This window comes from Channa argus, chromosome 19 (genome assembly GCF_033026475.1).
Source record: "Channa argus isolate prfri chromosome 19, Channa argus male v1.0, whole genome shotgun sequence".
Classification (NCBI taxonomy): Eukaryota; Metazoa; Chordata; class Actinopteri; order Anabantiformes; family Channidae; genus Channa; species Channa argus.
Genome location: NC_090215.1, coordinates 11,689,861 through 11,709,430, shown reverse-complemented (window position 1 = coordinate 11,709,430; position 19,570 = coordinate 11,689,861). Strand labels below are relative to the sequence as shown.

Genomic DNA, 19,570 nt, shown 5'->3' with positions numbered 1-19,570 from the left:
GAGTTATATGTACAACCTGGATCTTTAATTTTACCAGCTACAAGACATCAGCATGCATAGCTTCATTTATAAAACCTCACTGGCTAAGCTGGTAAGATGTTTTCCGTTCTAGTTGAGCTCAGAGCCTTTAAAAACACCAGCTCACAAGAGACACTACAGAACCACATTGTAAACACTACATTGTGATTGTTTTCCTACTTGTTTATGTTTTTGGGTTATTTTGGCCTGGCATATATAAGATAGCCATAGTTGTCGTTAACTGATTTATACCTTTGTATTCTTTTGTGTGATTTTCGTCATATTATTGCTTGATGTTTTGAAGGTTGTCAGATATAGTGACTATATGCTTGTTATAATACTATTTATCGCTACTTTGACCGTTACTTTACTTGACCTAGACACTCAGGAAAAAGAGATATATAGTCTATATATGGTTAAAATCCTGTTTAAAGAAATAGTATTACACAGAATATCAAAATACTTCCGGTTATATTTTGAAATGCCGTAGCGGAAGTATATATGTGCATGTATCTGTCTTGACTGTGGTTGTAGCTGTGAGGTCCCGTGACAAATTTCATTGGAACTTTCTTTCTGGAAGGACTGATGTTTCCTGCTTCTCCCACTTGACAGACGCCCATGGGCAGCAAGACAACACATTTTCAGTTTGGCGCTTTAGGGGCTTCTGTCCCACCAAAAACGGAACTAATGTTGGCTTCGCTGACACTTTATATGCTGTAGAGCGAGCCATCCCCACTGGAACCAGGAAGATCGATGAATTCCGCAATAAAGTACTGTGAGGTACGTGACGTTCCTGTAAACTTTGCTGTCATTTTGCTAACGTAGCGTTGTCTTGGCTGTTCAGCGTAGAGGTAACGTTAGCTATTTTATTTACATGGCGTTAGCAACTTTTTTCTGTCCGGAGACAAGACGAACTGATAGGAATTACAACCGAAGTAAAATTGTGTAAACAGTGTTATCTATCACATACCAGAATCTTTGAATACAATTTAAAGATCGGTGGAAATCTTTGCCTTGTTTGTATTGGACACTAAACAAGTGAAACTGTTTAAACGTGTCAAATCTAACTTTGTGTGTAGATGTGTGTGTCGGTATTTTATTTCTCCCTCTCCCCCCGTGTGTGTGTGTGTGGTCGGCTCCTCCCTCCTCTTACTCAGTTTTTCTCCTCTCTTTGGCTCGGGAACATACGTTTTTCATGTAATACACGTGATCTGTGTTGAGATTGGTAGTACACACTTGGCCTCTAGTAAAAGCTTAGTAAGTGGTTCAGCCGAAATAAAACAGAAGTACAGCAGAGATGTTATCCACCTCCACATGATTTTGCTCTGTAGAAATTGTGTGTAAGACCTCAGAGGCTTTCCAACTGAATTCCCACGTTGGCTGTTGATTCAGCTATGTGGCATGGCTAGTGGCACACCAGCATTTCTAAACTGGATGATGGGTATGTGAATATGTTCCTCCTGTTTGTTTCTTACATACAGCCCAGTTAACAAACAAAATGAAGCAAATCCAAATTTTTAGTGACAAGGATGCTTTTCTTCATAATCCTTCTCTTCTTAATCACTTCCATTATCAGTTCTTGATTGTACAGTTGACCTGTTGTAAGGTAGAAATCTGCCTGTTATGAGTAAATGTGGCTCATGAACATGGTTTGTAAAACAAAACAAAAGTTCCAGGCTATGAAAGATGATGAGATGGATTTCATTGATTCCCACAGCCCACAATTTGAGAGCTCCACATCTGTGATAATTATGATGTGGGAGTTTTGAATAACCAATTGGCATAAATCCAAGTCATGCACATAGACCTGATGGGAAGAAAAGGTGCTAAACTCAGCATCACTTTTTGCAGACTGTGGGTGTGTGCATGCTGTCTGGACCATCAGTTTAGGGTCGTCCAGATGTTGAAGTCAGTTGCACTTATGAGAGTTGACTGAGTTCATGCCTCTCACAATTCTCCAGCTGCACTTACTCAATCAAAGATCAGTCTCATTATAATGAGATGCTTCCAAACCACAATGTTGTGTTATTTAAGATTGTGTAACACATATCATTTACATTTTAAATAGTTTAGACTAACCACAAGAATCTTTTTTTAACCTAAAATTAAAAATTGATATTGGTTACAACTTGCAGGCTTCTCAAATAGCATCCATGTAAAACTAGTCTTTGTGTGGCTATCTTCAGTAACCATTTTTAGTGTTTGTGTATTTATCAGTGCACGCTTGCCTGATTGACCTTTCACATTAGATTTACCATTCTTAGGTGACTTCTGTCACACAGGATACAGAGCCACGCACACAGAAAAAAAACGTCCATCATCCTTATAGGATATCCACGGGCAAGGATATGTATTTGAGCTAAACAGGAAGAATGCTATTTTTAATCCTGCGTAGTAGGACACCATGTTTGTGCTTGTCAGTTTATTGTACGTTAATTTAACTTGGTGGCTGAGGCATGCTGTTCCTAAACTGCTGCTATGGAATGTGCTTAAAATGTCACTTTTCATACTCATTATGACCTTACAAAGGATTTTCTGTTTTCAATCTAAACTTGACAGTGCGCGTTTTGGGTGTGGTGAGCAGCAACATTCCATATAAAGGAGTAGAAGTGGGCGCTCAAATTGTAAGTTGCACAATACAGTTGTAGGATATTTCCTCCTTGAACAAAAGTATTTCAGGAATGTTAAAAAGCGAGTCCTATCCTGTGACATACAGCGTCAGATGACCGTGAAAACAGCTAGAGATGTGAGCCATTTTACATAACCATTTTGTGTGTACTAACTATAGGGGTATAAACTAAAAAGAAATTACCTGCCTCAATGCAAAAAGTGACTTCTAGTAAAGACAGAACCTTCTAGCTACCTCTAAAATTTGCTACCTGCACATACATGAGTTCCTCTCCCAAGTGATAGTGTTTCAAGATTTAGGAAATTGTCAGTTAGTTGGTCGCTTGTGGTTTGTCCTAATGAGAGTGGTTGAAAGTGAAACCAAAATAAAGTCAAAAGTAGGAACACAAGAGGCAGAAGCAGCTAGTGATGAAAAGGGCATAAAGGTCCCTCTGATTGCACACATGCATTTTAAAGAGGGTTGCTCTCTTGCTGGTCCCTCACCCCAACGTGAGCAGAATGGGATAATTCTGTCAGGATGCACTTTAGGATCAATGTGCAGATGCAGAAAGTTTACAAAAAGCAGGTTTTTCATTTGTTGTGAGCAAACAGCATTGACGGGAACAACTGTTAATGAAACAACTAAACCAACTAGGCTGACCTCACCGATGTCAAACAATGGACAAGTCAGAGCAAGAGACAAAGAGCTTTGTTGTAAAAGAAACATTGTACAAATCATGGTGATGGGAGAGAGATAAGCTTCTCTCTTTTTTGTGATTTAGTCAGCTATGTTTACCCTACACATAATAGTTTATCATGCCTTCATTTAAATTGAATACAGTAGATAAACTAACAAACACTAGTTAATTATAATTCACTTGTTAGACTTTAGATTTAGATTAGAGATCTTTAACTTGTGTGAGTACAGTTGACATGGGAAGGAGTCTATCACAGTAATTAGCTTTATTGAGCTTTTTAAACAATTGGGAGGAACAACTCCAGGGGCCTCACTCTTAACCTATTGCTTCAAAGACATCTAGAAGGTTATTTAAAAATACCTGTACACTGACCAGAACAAGCGAGAATGTCACAGACCCAGCATGGGCAAGGTAGCGAGTTTGAATGAGTGTGGGCTTGTATGCATGTCAGGAAGGGTGTGTGTGCAAGATGTATTCATGTGGAAAAGGCTGAGCAGATAGAGACTCTTATTTCTAACGTGTGGGGGATTGATAGAGCCATTAATAGCAAAGGAAGAAACTAGAGAGGACCTCTGGTGCTATTTATTTATTAAAGTGTTTTGTCACAATGACAAAGGATAGTTGCATGTGGATACTCATGCTCAGATGAAACAAAACAGGAGGGAGCCTGCCTGTTGTCATGCTGCAGCTCACTGACCCTCCTGTTGTCAATTGTGCACTCTTGCAGAAATCTCCACTCCATGATATGTTTCAACCAGAAATACTTTTAAAGACAAAGATTTCAAGTTTCTTTTTTATTTTTTGATTTCAACGAAGCCACCACCAGTTCGTGTTTCTGTTTTCCATTAGCCACTGTCTGTAAATGTTTCAATGCATGAAACCGTGTGAAAACACCTCTCCAAGATTATTTTGACCAACATGTGATATTCTAACTTGTTGAAGAGGATACAAATACAATTCCTGAATGCTGTCAAGGTGTCTTTTGTGTAACATATAAACAGCCTGTATAAAGCCTCCGCGGCCCCCTGTACCTAATGTTATTCCTTAATGCTGTAGCAGATCCCTCCCCTGATCAGTGCAGTGCAGCTCAACTATCAAATCAGTATTTTAATATAGTATTGAAGAGTGTAATTAATAAATGCTATAAAATGTTGATGTATGATGCAGTCGAGGACAAACATGTATCTCAGGTGTAAGCACCATGACAACCGTCGGCTGAAATGTTTCAGGAACAGATACCAGTTTCACTTCCTGAGTATCTGCCTCTTCTCTTTTTTATTCTATAGCAGTGACCCAGAATGGGGGTGGGGCAGTCTCATACTTGAAGTCTTATCCTGGAGGACCCATTACTTTATGACTTTGCACTTTTGAATGCCAACGGAACCTAAGATGGAGGAGCAATCTAGTCTCCCCAATGTGAGCATACCGTGCCACAATGAGCAGAGAGACAAGAAAAAGCGTTACACGGTGCGTGCAAAAATAATGCTTATTTGTGTTCACTTGACATTTCTGAGTATAATCAATTACATATATATAAATATAATTGCTTTAAAATATGCAAAAAAAATCATAGTGCCTAAAATACATAAGTATTTAATAAAGCTGATTGTGTTTATCTGAACGTTCTTTGACTTTTTTCAGGTTTATAAAGTAATAGTCTCTGTTGGACAGCATGAATGGTTTGTCTTCAGGCGATATGCAGAGTTCGATAAACTCTACAACACAGTGAGTGGTGGCAGATACAGCATATTGGATCATATCTAACTCCGTAATAAATCTGTTCTCAACTGTTTGATTTTCTGAATGTTTGATTTAATGTTCACATTGACATTTAGAATAATTATATACTGTACTTGTGACCATAGACATTCTTATGTACTAGTGCTTGCTTCCTTATCTCTGTTGCTCTTGTGTCTTTTAATGCAGTTGAGGAAACAGTTTTCATCTATGAACTTGAAAATTCCAGCTAAGAGAATATTTGGAGATAATTTTGACCCAGGTGAGTGTTAACATTATGCTCATCCTATGTCCTGTGTCATATAATATAAAAATTGCCTACACCCTCATCCAGTACACGCATCCAGAAAGAAGCCGAGTCGTAGATGTAAAAAGCATGTATGCAGTTTTTTATGTTTATGGCCTTTTGCATGCTTTCTTTAAAACAAAATATGCATCCATCCAACAGAGTTCATAAAGCAAAGAAGAGCAGGGCTACATGAGTTTATCAAGCGAATTGTCTCACATCCTCAGCTTTGCAACCAGTAAGTTTTGGTGTTCTCTCTGTCACTATGTTACTATTAAGTCAAAGGGCTTTAGTGAACCCAGTGTCTGAACCCAGTGATTGTGTTTGTCCAGCAATGCTTCATACCTTAAATAAATTAGATTAAAGGAAAATAAAGAAAGTTCTGCTTTGTTATGTTTTACCAACTAATGTTACTTTATTTAGCTTAATTAATGACTCGCTCATTCTTACACTTCAAAGTCCAGATGTGAAGACCTTTCTACTGATGGACAGAATTCAGAACTTCTCCGATGCCTCTGAGGATGAAGATGACAAAGTATGTAACATTAATCTGTTACTGGTAACTAAGGAATAACATTTTTAAAAATCGGTTTATTAAAAAAATTTTCTACTGAAGTGTTGGCTAATAAACAGTGTTTTTTTGCTGTATATAGAACAATTCTACCTCCAGAAACATTAACCTAGGACCCTCTGGAAACCCACAGTATGTATCCTACTCATGACCAAGCACAGAAACACAGAGCTGGCAGCCTTGCTGCTTTCACTTACAGTTTCAAACTTTAGTTATGTAATAACATAAACTTTATTTTGACATTGGTAAAATAAATTTGTTGCCGTTTTTATTTCAGTGCCAAGCCCACAGACTTTGACTTTTTAAAGGTCATAGGAAAGGGGAGTTTTGGGAAGGTATGTGAACAATGCAACACTGAAACATACAACTGCCTTCTGTTTTACCCTGAGTGAAAATTCACACGGATACAAATTTACAGCTCTCTTCAGATCAAATACTGCTAATTGTAATAGTTTCATGACACACAATGCAGTTTGACAAATCAAGTATGTAGAATTTTGGGTTTTTTTGTGTGTGTTTTTTTTTTTTTTTTTTTTTACTTATTTGTAGTTTGATACTTTACACAAGTACACAAGTTATGTTTAGGTAGATTTTGAAATGTTTCTTTGTTGAGATAGCAACAACTTTTAGTTCTGCATGTGTTGGCTTTTCCAAGTAGGAAGTGAGAATCAAATTGGTAATTCATCCAGTTCACACGATTGATGTAATATAATATCTCTTCTCTACCTTGTGATGCAGGTTTTCCTTGCAAAAAGAAAACACGATGAAAAATATTATGCAGTCAAGGTCTTACAGAAAAATGTCATTCTCAACAGAAAAGAGGTAATTTTACATTGCAGTATGACACTGTCTATATTCCGGCTTCTGGGCATAAAGTATGGTTTTACTACTAAGTCACTTCTTTTTCAAACAGCAAAAACACATCATGGCCGAGCGCAACGTTCTGCTGAAGAATGTGAAACACCCTTTCCTGGTTGGACTTCATTACTCTTTCCAGACCACAGACAAGTTATACTTTGTCTTGGATTTCATCAATGGAGGAGAAGTGAGTTGTTTTAATTTATTTGAATAATACACTCACAGAGAAATTATGCACAAAGTCAAGAACAGTGAACTATGTATAAAACTTCGAGAATGCAATTACTCTGAACAGCACTGTGGCTACTTAACACACCTCCATGTGTGGAAATGTTATAAGAGATCATGACATGATTCTGATTCAACAGCGGCTCTTACTGTGACTTCCTTTCTGTTGCTCCTTCACGTGGGATCAGCCTTTGTAAAGCTGCTATGTGTGACTGTGTGAGTGTGACCAACAACAATCTGTATTCAATTAAATCTGCCTCTTGCCCCTCAGTACAAAACTACAAAGCCCCATCTATATATCCATATCTATGGATCGATAGATATACTGCTTGGCTAGACTATTAATATATCTCTATCTATATCTCTCTATCTATCTATATTAGTAAGCAATCAAAATTTACTTTTGCATTTCAGCTGTTCTTCCATCTTCAAAAAGAGCGGACCTTTCCAGAGCCCAGAGCAAAATTCTACATCGCTGAAATGGCAAGTGCACTGGGATATCTGCACTCTCTAAACATTGTTTACAGGTAAGAATATATATTTATTTAGATTGTAAAAATTTGTTTTTGCGAGTAATATAAATGTTTAAGGAGACACTGAGGTCATGTTTAAACTTTTTACTTTTTTTTTTTTTTACAATTTGTTTTATTATTGCTTTTTTCCCCCAGATTTTACCAGCCTGAAAGCTGTAGAAATGTTTTTACTGTAAATTTACAGAAACCTTCTGTATATGTAAGGAACATTTCAAATAAAAAAACATGAATAAAATTATGCACATTTATTCTGAGGGCTCTTCTAAGGAATGCCGCTTTGCTGTAGAGTAACTTTAACTCATTGTTGAGAAATTCTAGCCACATAGCCCTTTGCCTTGTTAATTGAAATGTTTATATTTGTATTTGATTTGTCCAGAGACTTGAAGCCAGAAAACATCCTTCTAGACCATGAAGTGAGTATCATTGTTGTTTTCTTTTTAACAAAAACACATTGCTGTGTAATTCTTTCAAGTTAAATGTTATAGAAATAGTACAATACTCCTATGAGTGCATAGAAACTACACTGGCCTAAACCTGACTGCAATTTTATTACATAAGATTCTTTCCAGTTTCATTTGCAGTTCCAGCAGGACAGAATGCATGTGATTCAATTAGGTACTGGGTAATGATTTTCCTGCCTGGCCCTGTTGAGAAAGTTAGGGAACAGTGAATGGGACTGACTGAGCTACACTAGAGCCAACATTCTTGAGAAACAATAGAATTTTCAGCCCCTGGGAACAATGAGCTGCTTGTATGGCACATGTTTTCTAAAAATGTGTCTGTGTCCTCTTATTAAAGGGGCATATCGTTTTGACTGACTTTGGATTGTGCAAGGAAGGCATCTCCCAGAAAGATACCACCACTACATTTTGTGGAACTCCTGAGGTATATGTATTTACTTGTCTGCATACTTCTGATTTTGCCCCAGGCAGTTCCAAAGAGGTCTCACCTTCAGTGTGAAATAGTAGTAATCATTAACAACATTTTTGGAATAAAGCGTGGTTAATCATTTTATAAGTATGAGTGTATTCCAACTTGGAACACCAGCACTACCTACTTAAAATGCAAGAGTGATTCATATCCTATTGTGTGTAGGATATGAATCACTCTTGCATTTTAAGTTGGCAGCCAAATGTCAATATTTATGTGATGTCATTTTGTTTGTATGACTCCTGTGACCAGTACCTAGCTCCAGAGGTCCTAAGGAAGCAGCCATATGTTAATACAGTAGACTGGTGGTGTTTGGGCTCAGTGCTGTATGAAATGCTCTTCGGTCTGGTGAGTTTTTAGATTTGAAGCTGTTTGCCTAAAATCTCCGCCTGCATTAAACATATTTTTGCAATGTTTTAATATTATTTTCAGACAAAGCTTTGTATTTGTCTTTGAGCTCCTTCTTGAACTTTCACACTCACCTATTCAGTGTTTTTGTATCCTAGCCACCATTTTACAGCAGGGACACACACGAGATGTATGATAACATTCTCCACAAGCCACTGGTGATCCGTCCTGGTGCATCCACCGCAGCCTGGTCTCTCCTCCATGGTCTGCTAGAGAAAGATGGCAAACATAGACTGGGGTCAAGGGATGATGTTGTAAGTGAAATTATTCAATGCATTTGCACTGTCCATATATCATTAATATACAGAGAGCAAAATATCCTATTTTGGAGCTCCCTCTGGTGGACAATATGTTTTTACCATTCGTTTTGTTTCCTACCAACTCCTGTCAGCACAAAATGACCTTTATTTGGAATTGTATACTTTCAGAATGAGATAAAAGCACATGACTTCTTCTCCTCCATAAACTGGAACGACCTCGAAAATAAGAAGATCCATCCCCCATTCACACCCAAAGTGGTAAATCCTTTGTGTCTTTCTCAGTAATCACGACCAATCATGTCAATACTTCACCCAATGCTAGAAATGTATATCATGCCCCATACACCAAGGTCCAACACTGATTCTTTTACCTAATCTACCTGATTAGAGCTTCTTGTTTGGGATTGTTTATAGACTGACCCACATCAATTTTAGAAGAATTTCACCCAGACTGAATAATTGAAAAAAGTGTGCTACTTTTTAAGGTTTTAAATATCATTTTATAGTATGGTTAGGTCTTCCTCCTAGGAGGTTACAGATCCTCTTATTTGTAATTTTTCAGGCTGAGATTCTTTGAAAGAGATGTTTTTGATGCTCCATTACCCCCCAAAAAGAAGTGAAAAGCTGGGGGAATCCTTTTCTTAAAAACAAACACTGTTACCAGTTTCTGAGTTACATGTTACTGCTTCATGCAGGCTTGTAACCCCTCTGCCACACTATTTACACATAACATTCTCATAGATGTTATTTGATTTACTTACAGAGAGTTTAGGTTAAGAGTAAAGTCTTTTACACTAGTACAGCACTACTACTTTTATCCAGTGGAGTTCAGTTTGTTAAAAGTATTTATGATTTTACAACCCCAATTCCCAAAAAGTTGGGTAGATGTGAAAACGTAAATAAAAGCAGAATACAATGATTTCTCTCATCAAACCATATTCCATTCCCAGTTGAACATAAACAACATATCAGACGCTGAAACTGAGACATTTTACCATTACATGGAAAATATTAGTTTGTTTTGAATTTTATGGCAGCAACATATCTCAAAAAAGTTGGAAGAGGGGCAATGAAAGGCTGGAAAAGTAATTGTCACAAATCAAAAACAAATGGAGGATATTTTGACAACTAATTAGGTTAATTGGCAACAGCTCAGTATCATGACTGGGTATAAAAGGAGGGCAAAGTTTCACCAATTTGTGACAAACTGGGCCAACAAATTGTGGAACAATTTCAGAAAAATGTTCATCAACATAACTTGCGATGACTTTGAAGATCTCACCATCTACAGTATAAAGTATCATCAAAAGATTCAAAGAATCAGTAGGAATCTCTGTGAGTGATCTTCGGCCCTTCAGGCAGCACTGCATTGAAAACAGGCACGATTCTCTACTGCACATCACTGCATGGGCTCAGGAACACTTCCAGAAATCACTGTCTGTGAACATGGTTCACTGTGCAATCCTCAAATCTAAGTTAAAGCTGTGTGATGCAAAGAAGAAGCCATATGTGAACAAGATCCAGAAACGTTGTTGTGTTCTCAGGGCCAAAGCTCATTTAAAATGGTCTGAGGCAAAATGGAAAACTGATTTATAAATTATAAAAATTTGAAATTCTTTATGGAAAGCAGGCCTGTGAACTGACCATCCAACATGTTATCACTGGACATTTCAAAAGCCTGCATCTCTGATGGTATGGGGTTGCATTTGTGCCTATGGCGTGCGCAGCTTACACATCTGGAAAGACATCATCAAAGCTGAAAAGTACTTCCCTTTCAGGGAAGGCCTTGCATATTCCAGCAAGATAACGCTAAACCACATACTGCAGCCATCACAACAGCATGGCTTCACAGGACAGCATTAAACTGTAATCTATAACAGTCCAGATCTTTCAACAATAGAAAACATTTGTCACATCATAAAACGATAAATCTGGCAACAAGGGCCCAGGACTGTTGAGCAGCTAGAATCCTGCGTCAGACAAGAATGGGACAACATTCCTTTTCTAAATCTCCAGCAGCTGGTCTTCTCACTTGCCAGACATTTAAAGTTGTTAAAGGAAGAGGGAATGCTACACAATGGTAAATTTCCAACTTTTTGAGTTGTGTTGCTGCCATCAAATACAAAATGAGCTAATATTTTTAATGAAATCTTAGAATTTCTCAATCTCAACATCTGATATGTAGTTTATGTGAATAAAATATGGGTTTATGAGATTTGCAAATCATTGCATTCTGTTTTTATTTATGTTTTAAAAATCTTCCCAACTTTTTTGGAATTGGGGTTGTACGTGTTTGCCTTTTTAATTGTTTTATTCCTTTTGAACCACTTAGTAAAAATCAAGATAAATGTAACTAAAAGGTTATATTTAATGATGTCAAATGAAGTCCCTCATTAAAAAAAAACATACGTATTTCTTTTATAGTATTTGTTCAATTAATTTATGTCCAAACAAAGAATTGTAGTACATATTGCCTTCTCTCCATGCTTTTTTTTTACAGAGCTCTTACAGTGATATCTCAAACTTCGATCCTGAGTTCACAGATGAGGTGGTCCCAAACTCCGTCTGTTGGTCTCAAGAACATTCTATAGTGAACGCCAGCGTAATGGAGGCTGATGATGCCTTTGTGGGCTTTTCGTACGCCCCACCTTCTGATGACTCTTTCCTATAAGACATTCATAATAAGGCCTTCAATTGCCTTAAACTCTGTAATTTCTTTGACTAAAGGGAAGATATTTACACCATGGAGGAACTTGTTCTATTAAGCCAAAACAACCAGCTGACAAGAAGCAGCACTAAAAACAAAAGTAAAAAAAACTTTGTAACAAAATGTGCCAGAAAGTCTTTATTTTTACCTATATGTATTTATATAAAAATATATACATAACAGGTGATATTTTTAAGGAAAACCATCCTTTAATATTGTAATTCCTGGTGGTTTCTAAAAGGGTTTTTAAAGCCTTAAGTTTGTCCCTTGAACACCACCAATAACCAGTCATCTGAAAAACTTGAACAAATCACTGGACTTAAAATGACACCGTTTGACTCATAGATGGAGATATGTTTGTCCATGTATTTACTGTAAAAATAAACTCATGTATCTTTTTCATATTAACTAAGCTGGATATAGGGATTACTTGAGAGATCACTGAATAACCCATCTTGGTTTGTAGGTCACGATTGTGAACAGTCTTCTACTTCTGCAGTTAACTTCCACGTACTCATTGTTTTTTTTGTTTTTGTTTTTTAATGGATTGTTTGTGTTTAATGTTTATGCTATTATTTGCCTTTAAAACATTCATTCATAATAACAGAAATCCACAATGCTTCACTCAATTTAGGTGGTCTAAATTCCAGTAATAAACAAAAAACGAGAAATCTGAATCTGAGAGTGATTTGCTGTTTATAGTAAAGCTATGTTTTGTTGTTTATAATTTGTAATTATTTTAACTTATTAAAATCACATCATGCTGAACTGTTACCATGAGAACGCCTTGGAAACTACTGTACCGGGGTAAGCTGTTAAACATCTTCATGCTAGCCTGTAGCAAAAGTGTATCATTGTGTTTACTTTCCTGCCAATAAAGGAACATGGCTGACACTTTATCGTTGAAAGAATCTGTTCTGGTCTACTTGGACAGAAGTGGTGGCCTTCAGAAACTGACTGAAGACTGCAAGCCATTCAAAAGTAAGTCTGGACTTCTGTGACAAAAGTGAAAACTAGCTAAGTGAGTGCTAACACCTGTTACTTAGCTCCTTGAAACAAAAGCTAACAAAGCGATACTCGAGCTACAATTTAAATTTTTTATTTTTTATGTTTCCCTCCTTTTTAGACCCCCAACACATAGTAGCAGTGTACAGGTTTTGTGTCCGCGTGAATCCTTCTGATTTGATAGAGGTGGATCCTGTACTCGGTGACTGTGTTCTCCATGACCCCTTAAGAGCAACAGCTTTGTTTCAGTCTGTAAGGGAAAAACTTAACAGCTACCTGAAATGAAATGTTACATTTCTGCTGTTAGGTTGATTACATTTGCCAAATTCTTGATTCAGGTTTGCTTCCTGGCCATAAAGACACTTTCACTGGTTGAAAATATACACACAGAAAACCAGGTATGAATAAGCAGTGGAATATTGTTTCTTCCTATTATTAGCACGTTGCCAGTCCTCACCGGACTTGACTTGATCATCAACAATGCGTCATCTGGTTGTTCTTTTTGAGGTGAATGTAATCCTGAAGGTGACGCACCTGCCTCCGTTCCCCGAGTACACAATGGACCTCAGTAGCATTCCTTGTGTATACAGCCCCATGAGACTTGTCTCCATGGAAGGACTAGTCATTGCTATGACAAGGGTCACAAAATACACCCAAGGAGCCAGGTTTCTCTGCATTAATGATGACTGTCCCTGCTCCACAGGTACTGAAGAGGAAACCCTTAAGTAGTACACATGTGCTGTATTTACACCCATAAAACTGTATTTGCTGACACACGAGATTTACATTTGATTACATATTGCTTTCCATGCCTGTAGGTTTCCACCACATTCGAGTGCATTCACCCGGAGCCACAGAGTCAGCTACCGTCAGAAATGACTTCAGCTGCATGATATGCAGCTCCCACTTGAAGGAGGATGTTAAATTCCGAGTTTTGGGGGGTGACACTTTTTTTTATTACTATTAGTTACTGGGTCAGTGTAGGGAAGTGGTGTTATGGCATTGTTTTATTATGTATGTCTGCATATGTGTCTTTGTGGAGACAGACAAACAGCTTGTGGAGCTGATCCATGTAAAAGCATTGGATGCTTTAACAGCCAATCAGCAAAACTCGCTCAGATATCAATCTGTGACAGTGTTTCTCAGAGGTAGGTCTACATTAGACACATTTACAGCTTTGTATTGCTAATCTTGGTATCTTTAAGTCTCTTAATAATCTGTAGAACAGAATAATTAAAAAAAATTAAAACCTCAAACTAAACATCATAAATTCAGCTCATCTCCTATGTCGACATGAAAAAGTCACATTTTTTTTACTTTAACTTTACAATACAGAGAACTACCTATTATTTGTTTGCCTCATCCTGTATTTAGCCTTGAATCGTTTTTAATATCAGGGTGCAACCCCTGTTAAAATTTCCTTGCGTCCTGGTTCAGAGTCTGTGTTTTGTCACTGACCCTGACCTGTAACAAATGTATATTTTTCTTTTAAAATGTCTGTTTTCATGTAGAAATCTGAAGCGAAGCACTGTACTGTAGATTAATGTCCTTAAAATTTTAAATGGTAATATTTATTTGTAAAACGTGCCCATCGATTAGATTCACTTCCAGTCCTGAATAATGTGGTTGTAATAGCTTATATTTACACACAGTCAGACGTGTTGAGATTTGTCATTAATTTTCTTGGGCTTTCTAAATGAGGCTCACTTTGAAACACAAACTTAGTGGGGAAAAGTTCAAATAAATAGATTTCTGTACAGGCACCAAAACACAGTGCTTCATGGAGGGATATTAAGTGTTTCTGTCCCCTTTAATAACATTGTCCAGCTAGTACTCCTGAGAGCTTAGCAAATCTCAGCACCAGGATTAACATATTCTGTTGACCTAGTCTTGTAGAGGAATTCAATACACCCGGTTTCCGTTACTAAACATATATGTTAATAAGCGCAAGGAACACTCATTAGCTGGCTATGTATTTTGCACACAGAAAAAGCTTTGTTCTGAGGGCCTCAGTCTGTTTCTCTTGGCAGTAGGTAGCATGCACTGCTCGTCAATAATCACCAGGCAGCATGAAGCAACCCCTTTGAGTGTTATTGCTTTGTTTTCCCCTGTTCACGTAGATGACCTGTGTAACTCGATGAGAATTGGTCAGCTCTACAGGGTGGTAGGCATTCCTGCTCACGTGCACCAGTGGCCTGACATTACCTGTAGCGTAGAGGCAAATAGCATCCAACTGTTGGAACCACAGTGTAAGGCAGTGTTAAATTCTACTTTGAATCTTAAGAAATAGCAGCTGTCATAATGATAACATCTATATACAACATTAACACAACCTAACAGGATATAGTGTTATTATTCTGAACAGATTTCATATTTTGTATGGAAACATTGTTACCATACTGAAACATCTACTATGCCAACTTTACTTTCAGGTCCTCATCAAATCAGTGCCAGCTTCCAGGAGTTGTTAAAGGCCACAGCTCGTTTTCCCTGGCGGTTCACTGCTATCTTAGCTCATTGCTTTGGGTTGGAAGTGGCTCCTCCAGGCTTGTACAACACACTAAAACTGGCTTTGTTGCTCAGCTTGGTGCAGACCAGAGCAGATACAAAAGACACATGCCACAACTTAGATCTCCTAGTTGTCACCCCTGACACTTACATATTAGACAGGTAAGGGAACGTTAAGTGGTTTAAATTGTGAGACTTGGGGCCTCTTAAATGATTAGCACCAAGCTTCAGTCCTCCTCATTACCCGCTGCCTTTATGTTTGTGCTAGACTAATGGCATATAGCTTGAGCTTGGCGTGTCGAGGGGTCAGGCATCAGGCCACAGGGGAGATGTTTGCGTCTGTGTCTCGTGATGAACATGGAGCAGGCACTGCTAATATCCATGCTGGGTCTGCACTGCTAGCCACAGGGGGGATTTGCATGGTGGGAGATCTTGGATATTACAAAAAGGACAGGCTGGATGCGATTCAATCAGGTATAATACCAGTAAATTGTGACATTAGGTAAAAGCAGAGCATTCTGACCATTCTGTAAGTTATTAACATTATAGGTGATTTCTGATAATAACACCCAATAACAGATTTACTATACTTTCCTTTTGTCAACATTTTTTAGTTTTAGAGAACCGTGCAGTGTCTATTTTCATCCCAGGCAAGAAGTATGGTGAGGATGCTGACCAGCAGCTTTCCATTCCACTCCAGTGCAGCTTCTGGGCCCTCACGGACTCATCACAGCGGCCTGGAAGGGTAGACAGCACCTTACTAGGAACAGTGGTGAGTCCAATGACAATACGATATATTTTTTAAAATTGTTTTTAAACATTTTTTTAATTTATTTTAAATTTAGAGCATTTAAAACATGCTCTAAATTTGCACTAGCATATTTGAATTGAGACTTTAATGTAAAATATATTTGCTTTATGTTAGTGGAACTTCAGCTTGTGTTGTACAGTACACGGAGTTCAAAAGAAGCACATTTCGTTCAGCTCAAATGTTTGTAGAAGGAACAGGCAAACAGGAAATTGAGACAATTTACTGTTCTTGAAGGAAATGTCCTGTCCAGACATTACTTCACTGCAGAACTCAAGTGTTTTCTTTTGACTGGGGAAAGGTACACAGTAAACTGAATAATACTTCTCAGAAATTATTATAGAAAGGTCTTTGTGACTTAAAAGATCTGTTATTTAAAAATGTTGACATGGATCCACTTTGACAATAACACAATAGATAAATTTCTGATGGACATCCTCCTTTGTGTGCAGGATATGGGCCCGATACCAATTCAGCTGGCAGATGCTTTTGGCCTTGTCGTCCAGTGTAAGGACATGGTTGGAGAGCAAGCACTGCTTACTCAGGCTGTCCACACCCTCTGGCAGGCAGTACAGCCTGAAGAATCCCTGTACACATCCTTCAGGGAATTTTCTAATCAAGACTATTTAGAGGTCCAGACATATTCTGTTATCAAGTCCACTGTATTGCTTTTATTAAAATGTACTTAAATAAAAAAAAAAGAAAAAAAAACTTGAATTATCTTAAAATGCAATTGCTGTTTTTAATTCGCTCTTCCAGCTGGTAGCCTATGCACAAAGCTTGCAAGTGGAACTTAGTCCTGAAGCAGAGAAACTTATCCATGGTTATTACATGGCCAGCCGTAGAGCACGAACCCAGAGTCAGGGTGTTAAAATGTCTGTCGCCTCTATCAAACTGCTGTAAGTAATCTGCAAAATTGTGATAATTGCCATTTTAATACTAATTCTGCATGTTCTCACAAAGCATCAAGGTCAAGTTATTGCTTGGTGTAATGACACTTTGTTCCACTAGGTGGAGAACTGTAGCCCAAACCATACCTTCAGACCACTATTTTTCATTTGGTTATGACAAATGTTTACAAATCTTTTTCCCTGTGGTGACATAATTTGTGGAACTGAAACTATAACAATAAACCTGTTTTCAGTAAGGCTCCAGGACACACAAAAACCTTACTTTAATCTCAAAGTATTGACATGTTCTGTTACATTTTGTTTCCACCCAAGATTGTAGTTACATGACTTCAAAAAAAAAAAAAATTACTTTGACATTAACTCATTAAGTCCTTTTAATTTTTTTTTTTTTTAATTCTTGTCTCAGGGTCTCTTTAGCTGAGGCCCACTGCAAGCTGTGTCTGAGAACACAAGTACTTGAGGAAGATGCTGTGATTGCTGTACTCTTTTGTGAAAACTCAGTCACTCTCAAGCACGGTAGTATCCTTTCTCCCCTATCAAGATACCAAAATGCTTATCTGGGCATCCTTTAACGTAATTTAGTTTTGTGTAGCCTACCTTTAATTGTGGTTTATCATTGCCTGCAAAACAAATACTGTAGAGACAAACTTTTCCATTTTATTATTCTAAGAACCTGATGTTGATCATTTGCAACAAACACCATGGTGGCCTATGTACAGCAGATTATGAATGTTCCTTTTTGAGAGATGCCCAATTCTTCCTATAGGGTCCTCTGGTCTTGTTATTCCACCTGATGCAGTGTTTCCTTGTGAACTGGGAGATGTTGATAGTTTGCACAGAAGAGACATAACACTGGATGAGCTCCACCAGAATATTCTGCACTTCATTTATACTTATGCACCAGGAGCTGACAAATACATTACAGAGGAGTAAGACCACCATCAATGTGTAGTCAGGTAGGTAGCATGAGGTTGCACAAAAAAAAAAAAAAAAAAAAAAACATTCATGCTGTAGTTTCATTGATACCATACAAGACAAAAAGACGTTGAGTTAAGCACTATGGTACTGGTAATGATTAACAAAGCTTAATTTTAAACAATGGCAAAGAAAAGACACTCAGCAAAACAAATAGAAACAAGTCATTTTCTTTCAGACAAATTTTATTTAAGGACAAAAACATTTCAGAACAGCTCAGATTTCAGCTAGATGTTGATGCTCCCATTCTGACATTTTAACATACTCAAACTGGGGTAATTGAGGGCAAACACATTAATATGTTTTAATAACATATTCCACTTGTTGAAATCTGAACACAAACTAACAAAGGCTGGGACCTACCTTTCAAATGAATGCCAGTTCAGTCCGCTTGCTCTCTAACCTGTTCGTTAAAGAAAACAAACAAATCTGTTTAATGGAAGATACAACGACTAGGACGGTTTTACAACATTTCATTTTTATAGTTCAGTTAGTCACATTCTCAGCAGCCCATTTTGGTCTGATGGGTAAACGGCGAAATGTGAAATCATCATTACTATGTAAAACCTGAGAATTAACCGGTCAGGTGCACAGACCAGCTCACATGCAAAACAGTAGACGTATTTAAGAAGTGACTTACTATTGATGAGATAACGCTAAAACCTGCGTCTCTGTTCCAGTACTGCCACTGATCTGTTAAATGTAGAAGACAGGTCAGTTGTATGCACTGCAAGTCAATTGCATACAAATTAACAAATATGCAAATCATCGCATTAACTATGTGCAAGTAAAACTATGGTTGCAGCTGATAATTCAGTAGTCACAACATCACCACTCTATTGTCTGATGGGTAAACGGCGAAAATGTGAATTCATCAATATTCCAGCTGCAAAGCCTGCTCAAAGTTTATAATAATGACCTTTTAACTTCTTTGACCCACATATATTAAATACAAAATAATATTCTTCCAGGTTACTTACCGAGGAGATCGGACAAGACTTGGAGAAGCTCTGCATTCTGTGGTCCTGTTTCTGCAGCTTCTGTCTTGTGGTGAGCTGAAAAAATAAAATAGATTTATTTATATATAGATAAAGAAGCATAAATATTTAGCTGCACAATAAGAAGCTACAGCTTAAATGTAATCTTGTCCCCCAACTAGATTTGTTTTGTGCAGGTTTGTCTCTAACATTACAGAGCGTCATAGCTAGTTAATCTCAACAGTGATTTATTGATTTTGACCTTGCATGAATAGGAGGTACTGACGGAATAGTCAATATGGCGAGGACCAATGACTAATAACCCAAAGGTCAAAGAGTACAATGTAACACAGCTTGAGAGTACAGCCACCATCAGAGGTCTGAAGACAGGTTCAACTGGAGGTCACGACTTTTGCCGTGACCTTACGTGCTCAGTTGGGACCATGATGCCTTCCCAATGTGAATTAATGGGTGAGGCCAATTCCCTGACCGGCCACTCTTGTGCCGACCTCCTCCGGACAAAACCAGATTTGGACAGTGTTTGA

The 19,570-nt window shown here is 37.7% G+C and overlaps 2 protein-coding genes across 4 annotated transcripts; both read left to right on the top strand.

Moving 5' to 3' along the window:
- The first annotated feature begins 565 nt into the window (after positions 1-565).
- On the top strand, positions 566-12,735 carry sgk3 (serum/glucocorticoid regulated kinase family member 3). 3 transcript variants are annotated; one of them, XM_067487074.1, is made up of 17 exons: positions 566-798; positions 4,613-4,790; positions 4,965-5,048; positions 5,250-5,322; positions 5,509-5,584; positions 5,806-5,881; positions 6,000-6,049; positions 6,195-6,252; positions 6,656-6,739; positions 6,831-6,962; positions 7,418-7,530; positions 7,913-7,949; positions 8,335-8,421; positions 8,719-8,814; positions 8,973-9,128; positions 9,303-9,392; positions 11,635-12,735. In XM_067487074.1, the coding sequence occupies exons 2-17, from the start codon at positions 4,695-4,697 to the stop codon at positions 11,803-11,805; spliced, it is 1,479 nt and encodes a 492-aa protein (XP_067343175.1). In that variant the 5' UTR covers positions 566-798; positions 4,613-4,694; the 3' UTR covers positions 11,806-12,735. The 3 variants fall into 3 exon arrangements, with proteins under 3 accessions (XP_067343175.1, XP_067343174.1, XP_067343176.1); XM_067487073.1 differs by having other exon boundaries at positions 4,610-4,790; XM_067487075.1 differs by lacking the exon at positions 566-798 and adding an exon at positions 2,623-2,642 and having other exon boundaries at positions 4,610-4,790.
- mcmdc2 (minichromosome maintenance domain containing 2) lies at positions 12,685-18,261 on the top strand. Its single transcript, XM_067487079.1, has 14 exons — positions 12,685-12,822; positions 12,968-13,098; positions 13,185-13,244; positions 13,354-13,549; positions 13,665-13,787; positions 13,893-13,994; positions 14,967-15,095; positions 15,279-15,516; positions 15,623-15,828; positions 15,969-16,126; positions 16,615-16,794; positions 16,922-17,061; positions 17,480-17,589; positions 17,840-18,261. Exons 1-14 carry the CDS (start codon positions 12,726-12,728, stop codon positions 18,004-18,006), a joined length of 2,037 nt encoding a protein of 678 aa, XP_067343180.1. The 5' UTR covers positions 12,685-12,725; the 3' UTR covers positions 18,007-18,261.
- The last annotated feature ends 1,309 nt before the right edge of the window (positions 18,262-19,570 follow it).

Coding starts and splice junctions, on each gene's coding strand:
- mcmdc2 (XM_067487079.1), top strand. CDS start 12,726: ATGGCTGACACTTTATCGTTGAAAGAATCTGTTCTGGTCTACTTGGAC. Junction 15,096..15,278: donor CCAACTGTTGGAACCACAGT/GTAAGGCAGTGT, acceptor CTTTACTTTCAG/GTCCTCATCAAATCAGTGCC. Junction 16,795..16,921: donor CTAATCAAGACTATTTAGAG/GTCCAGACATAT, acceptor TCGCTCTTCCAG/CTGGTAGCCTATGCACAAAG.
- sgk3 (XM_067487074.1), top strand. CDS start 4,695: ATGCCAACGGAACCTAAGATGGAGGAGCAATCTAGTCTCCCCAATGTG. Junction 6,050..6,194: donor GGACCCTCTGGAAACCCACA/GTATGTATCCTA, acceptor TTTTTATTTCAG/TGCCAAGCCCACAGACTTTG. Junction 9,129..9,302: donor TGGGGTCAAGGGATGATGTT/GTAAGTGAAATT, acceptor GTATACTTTCAG/AATGAGATAAAAGCACATGA.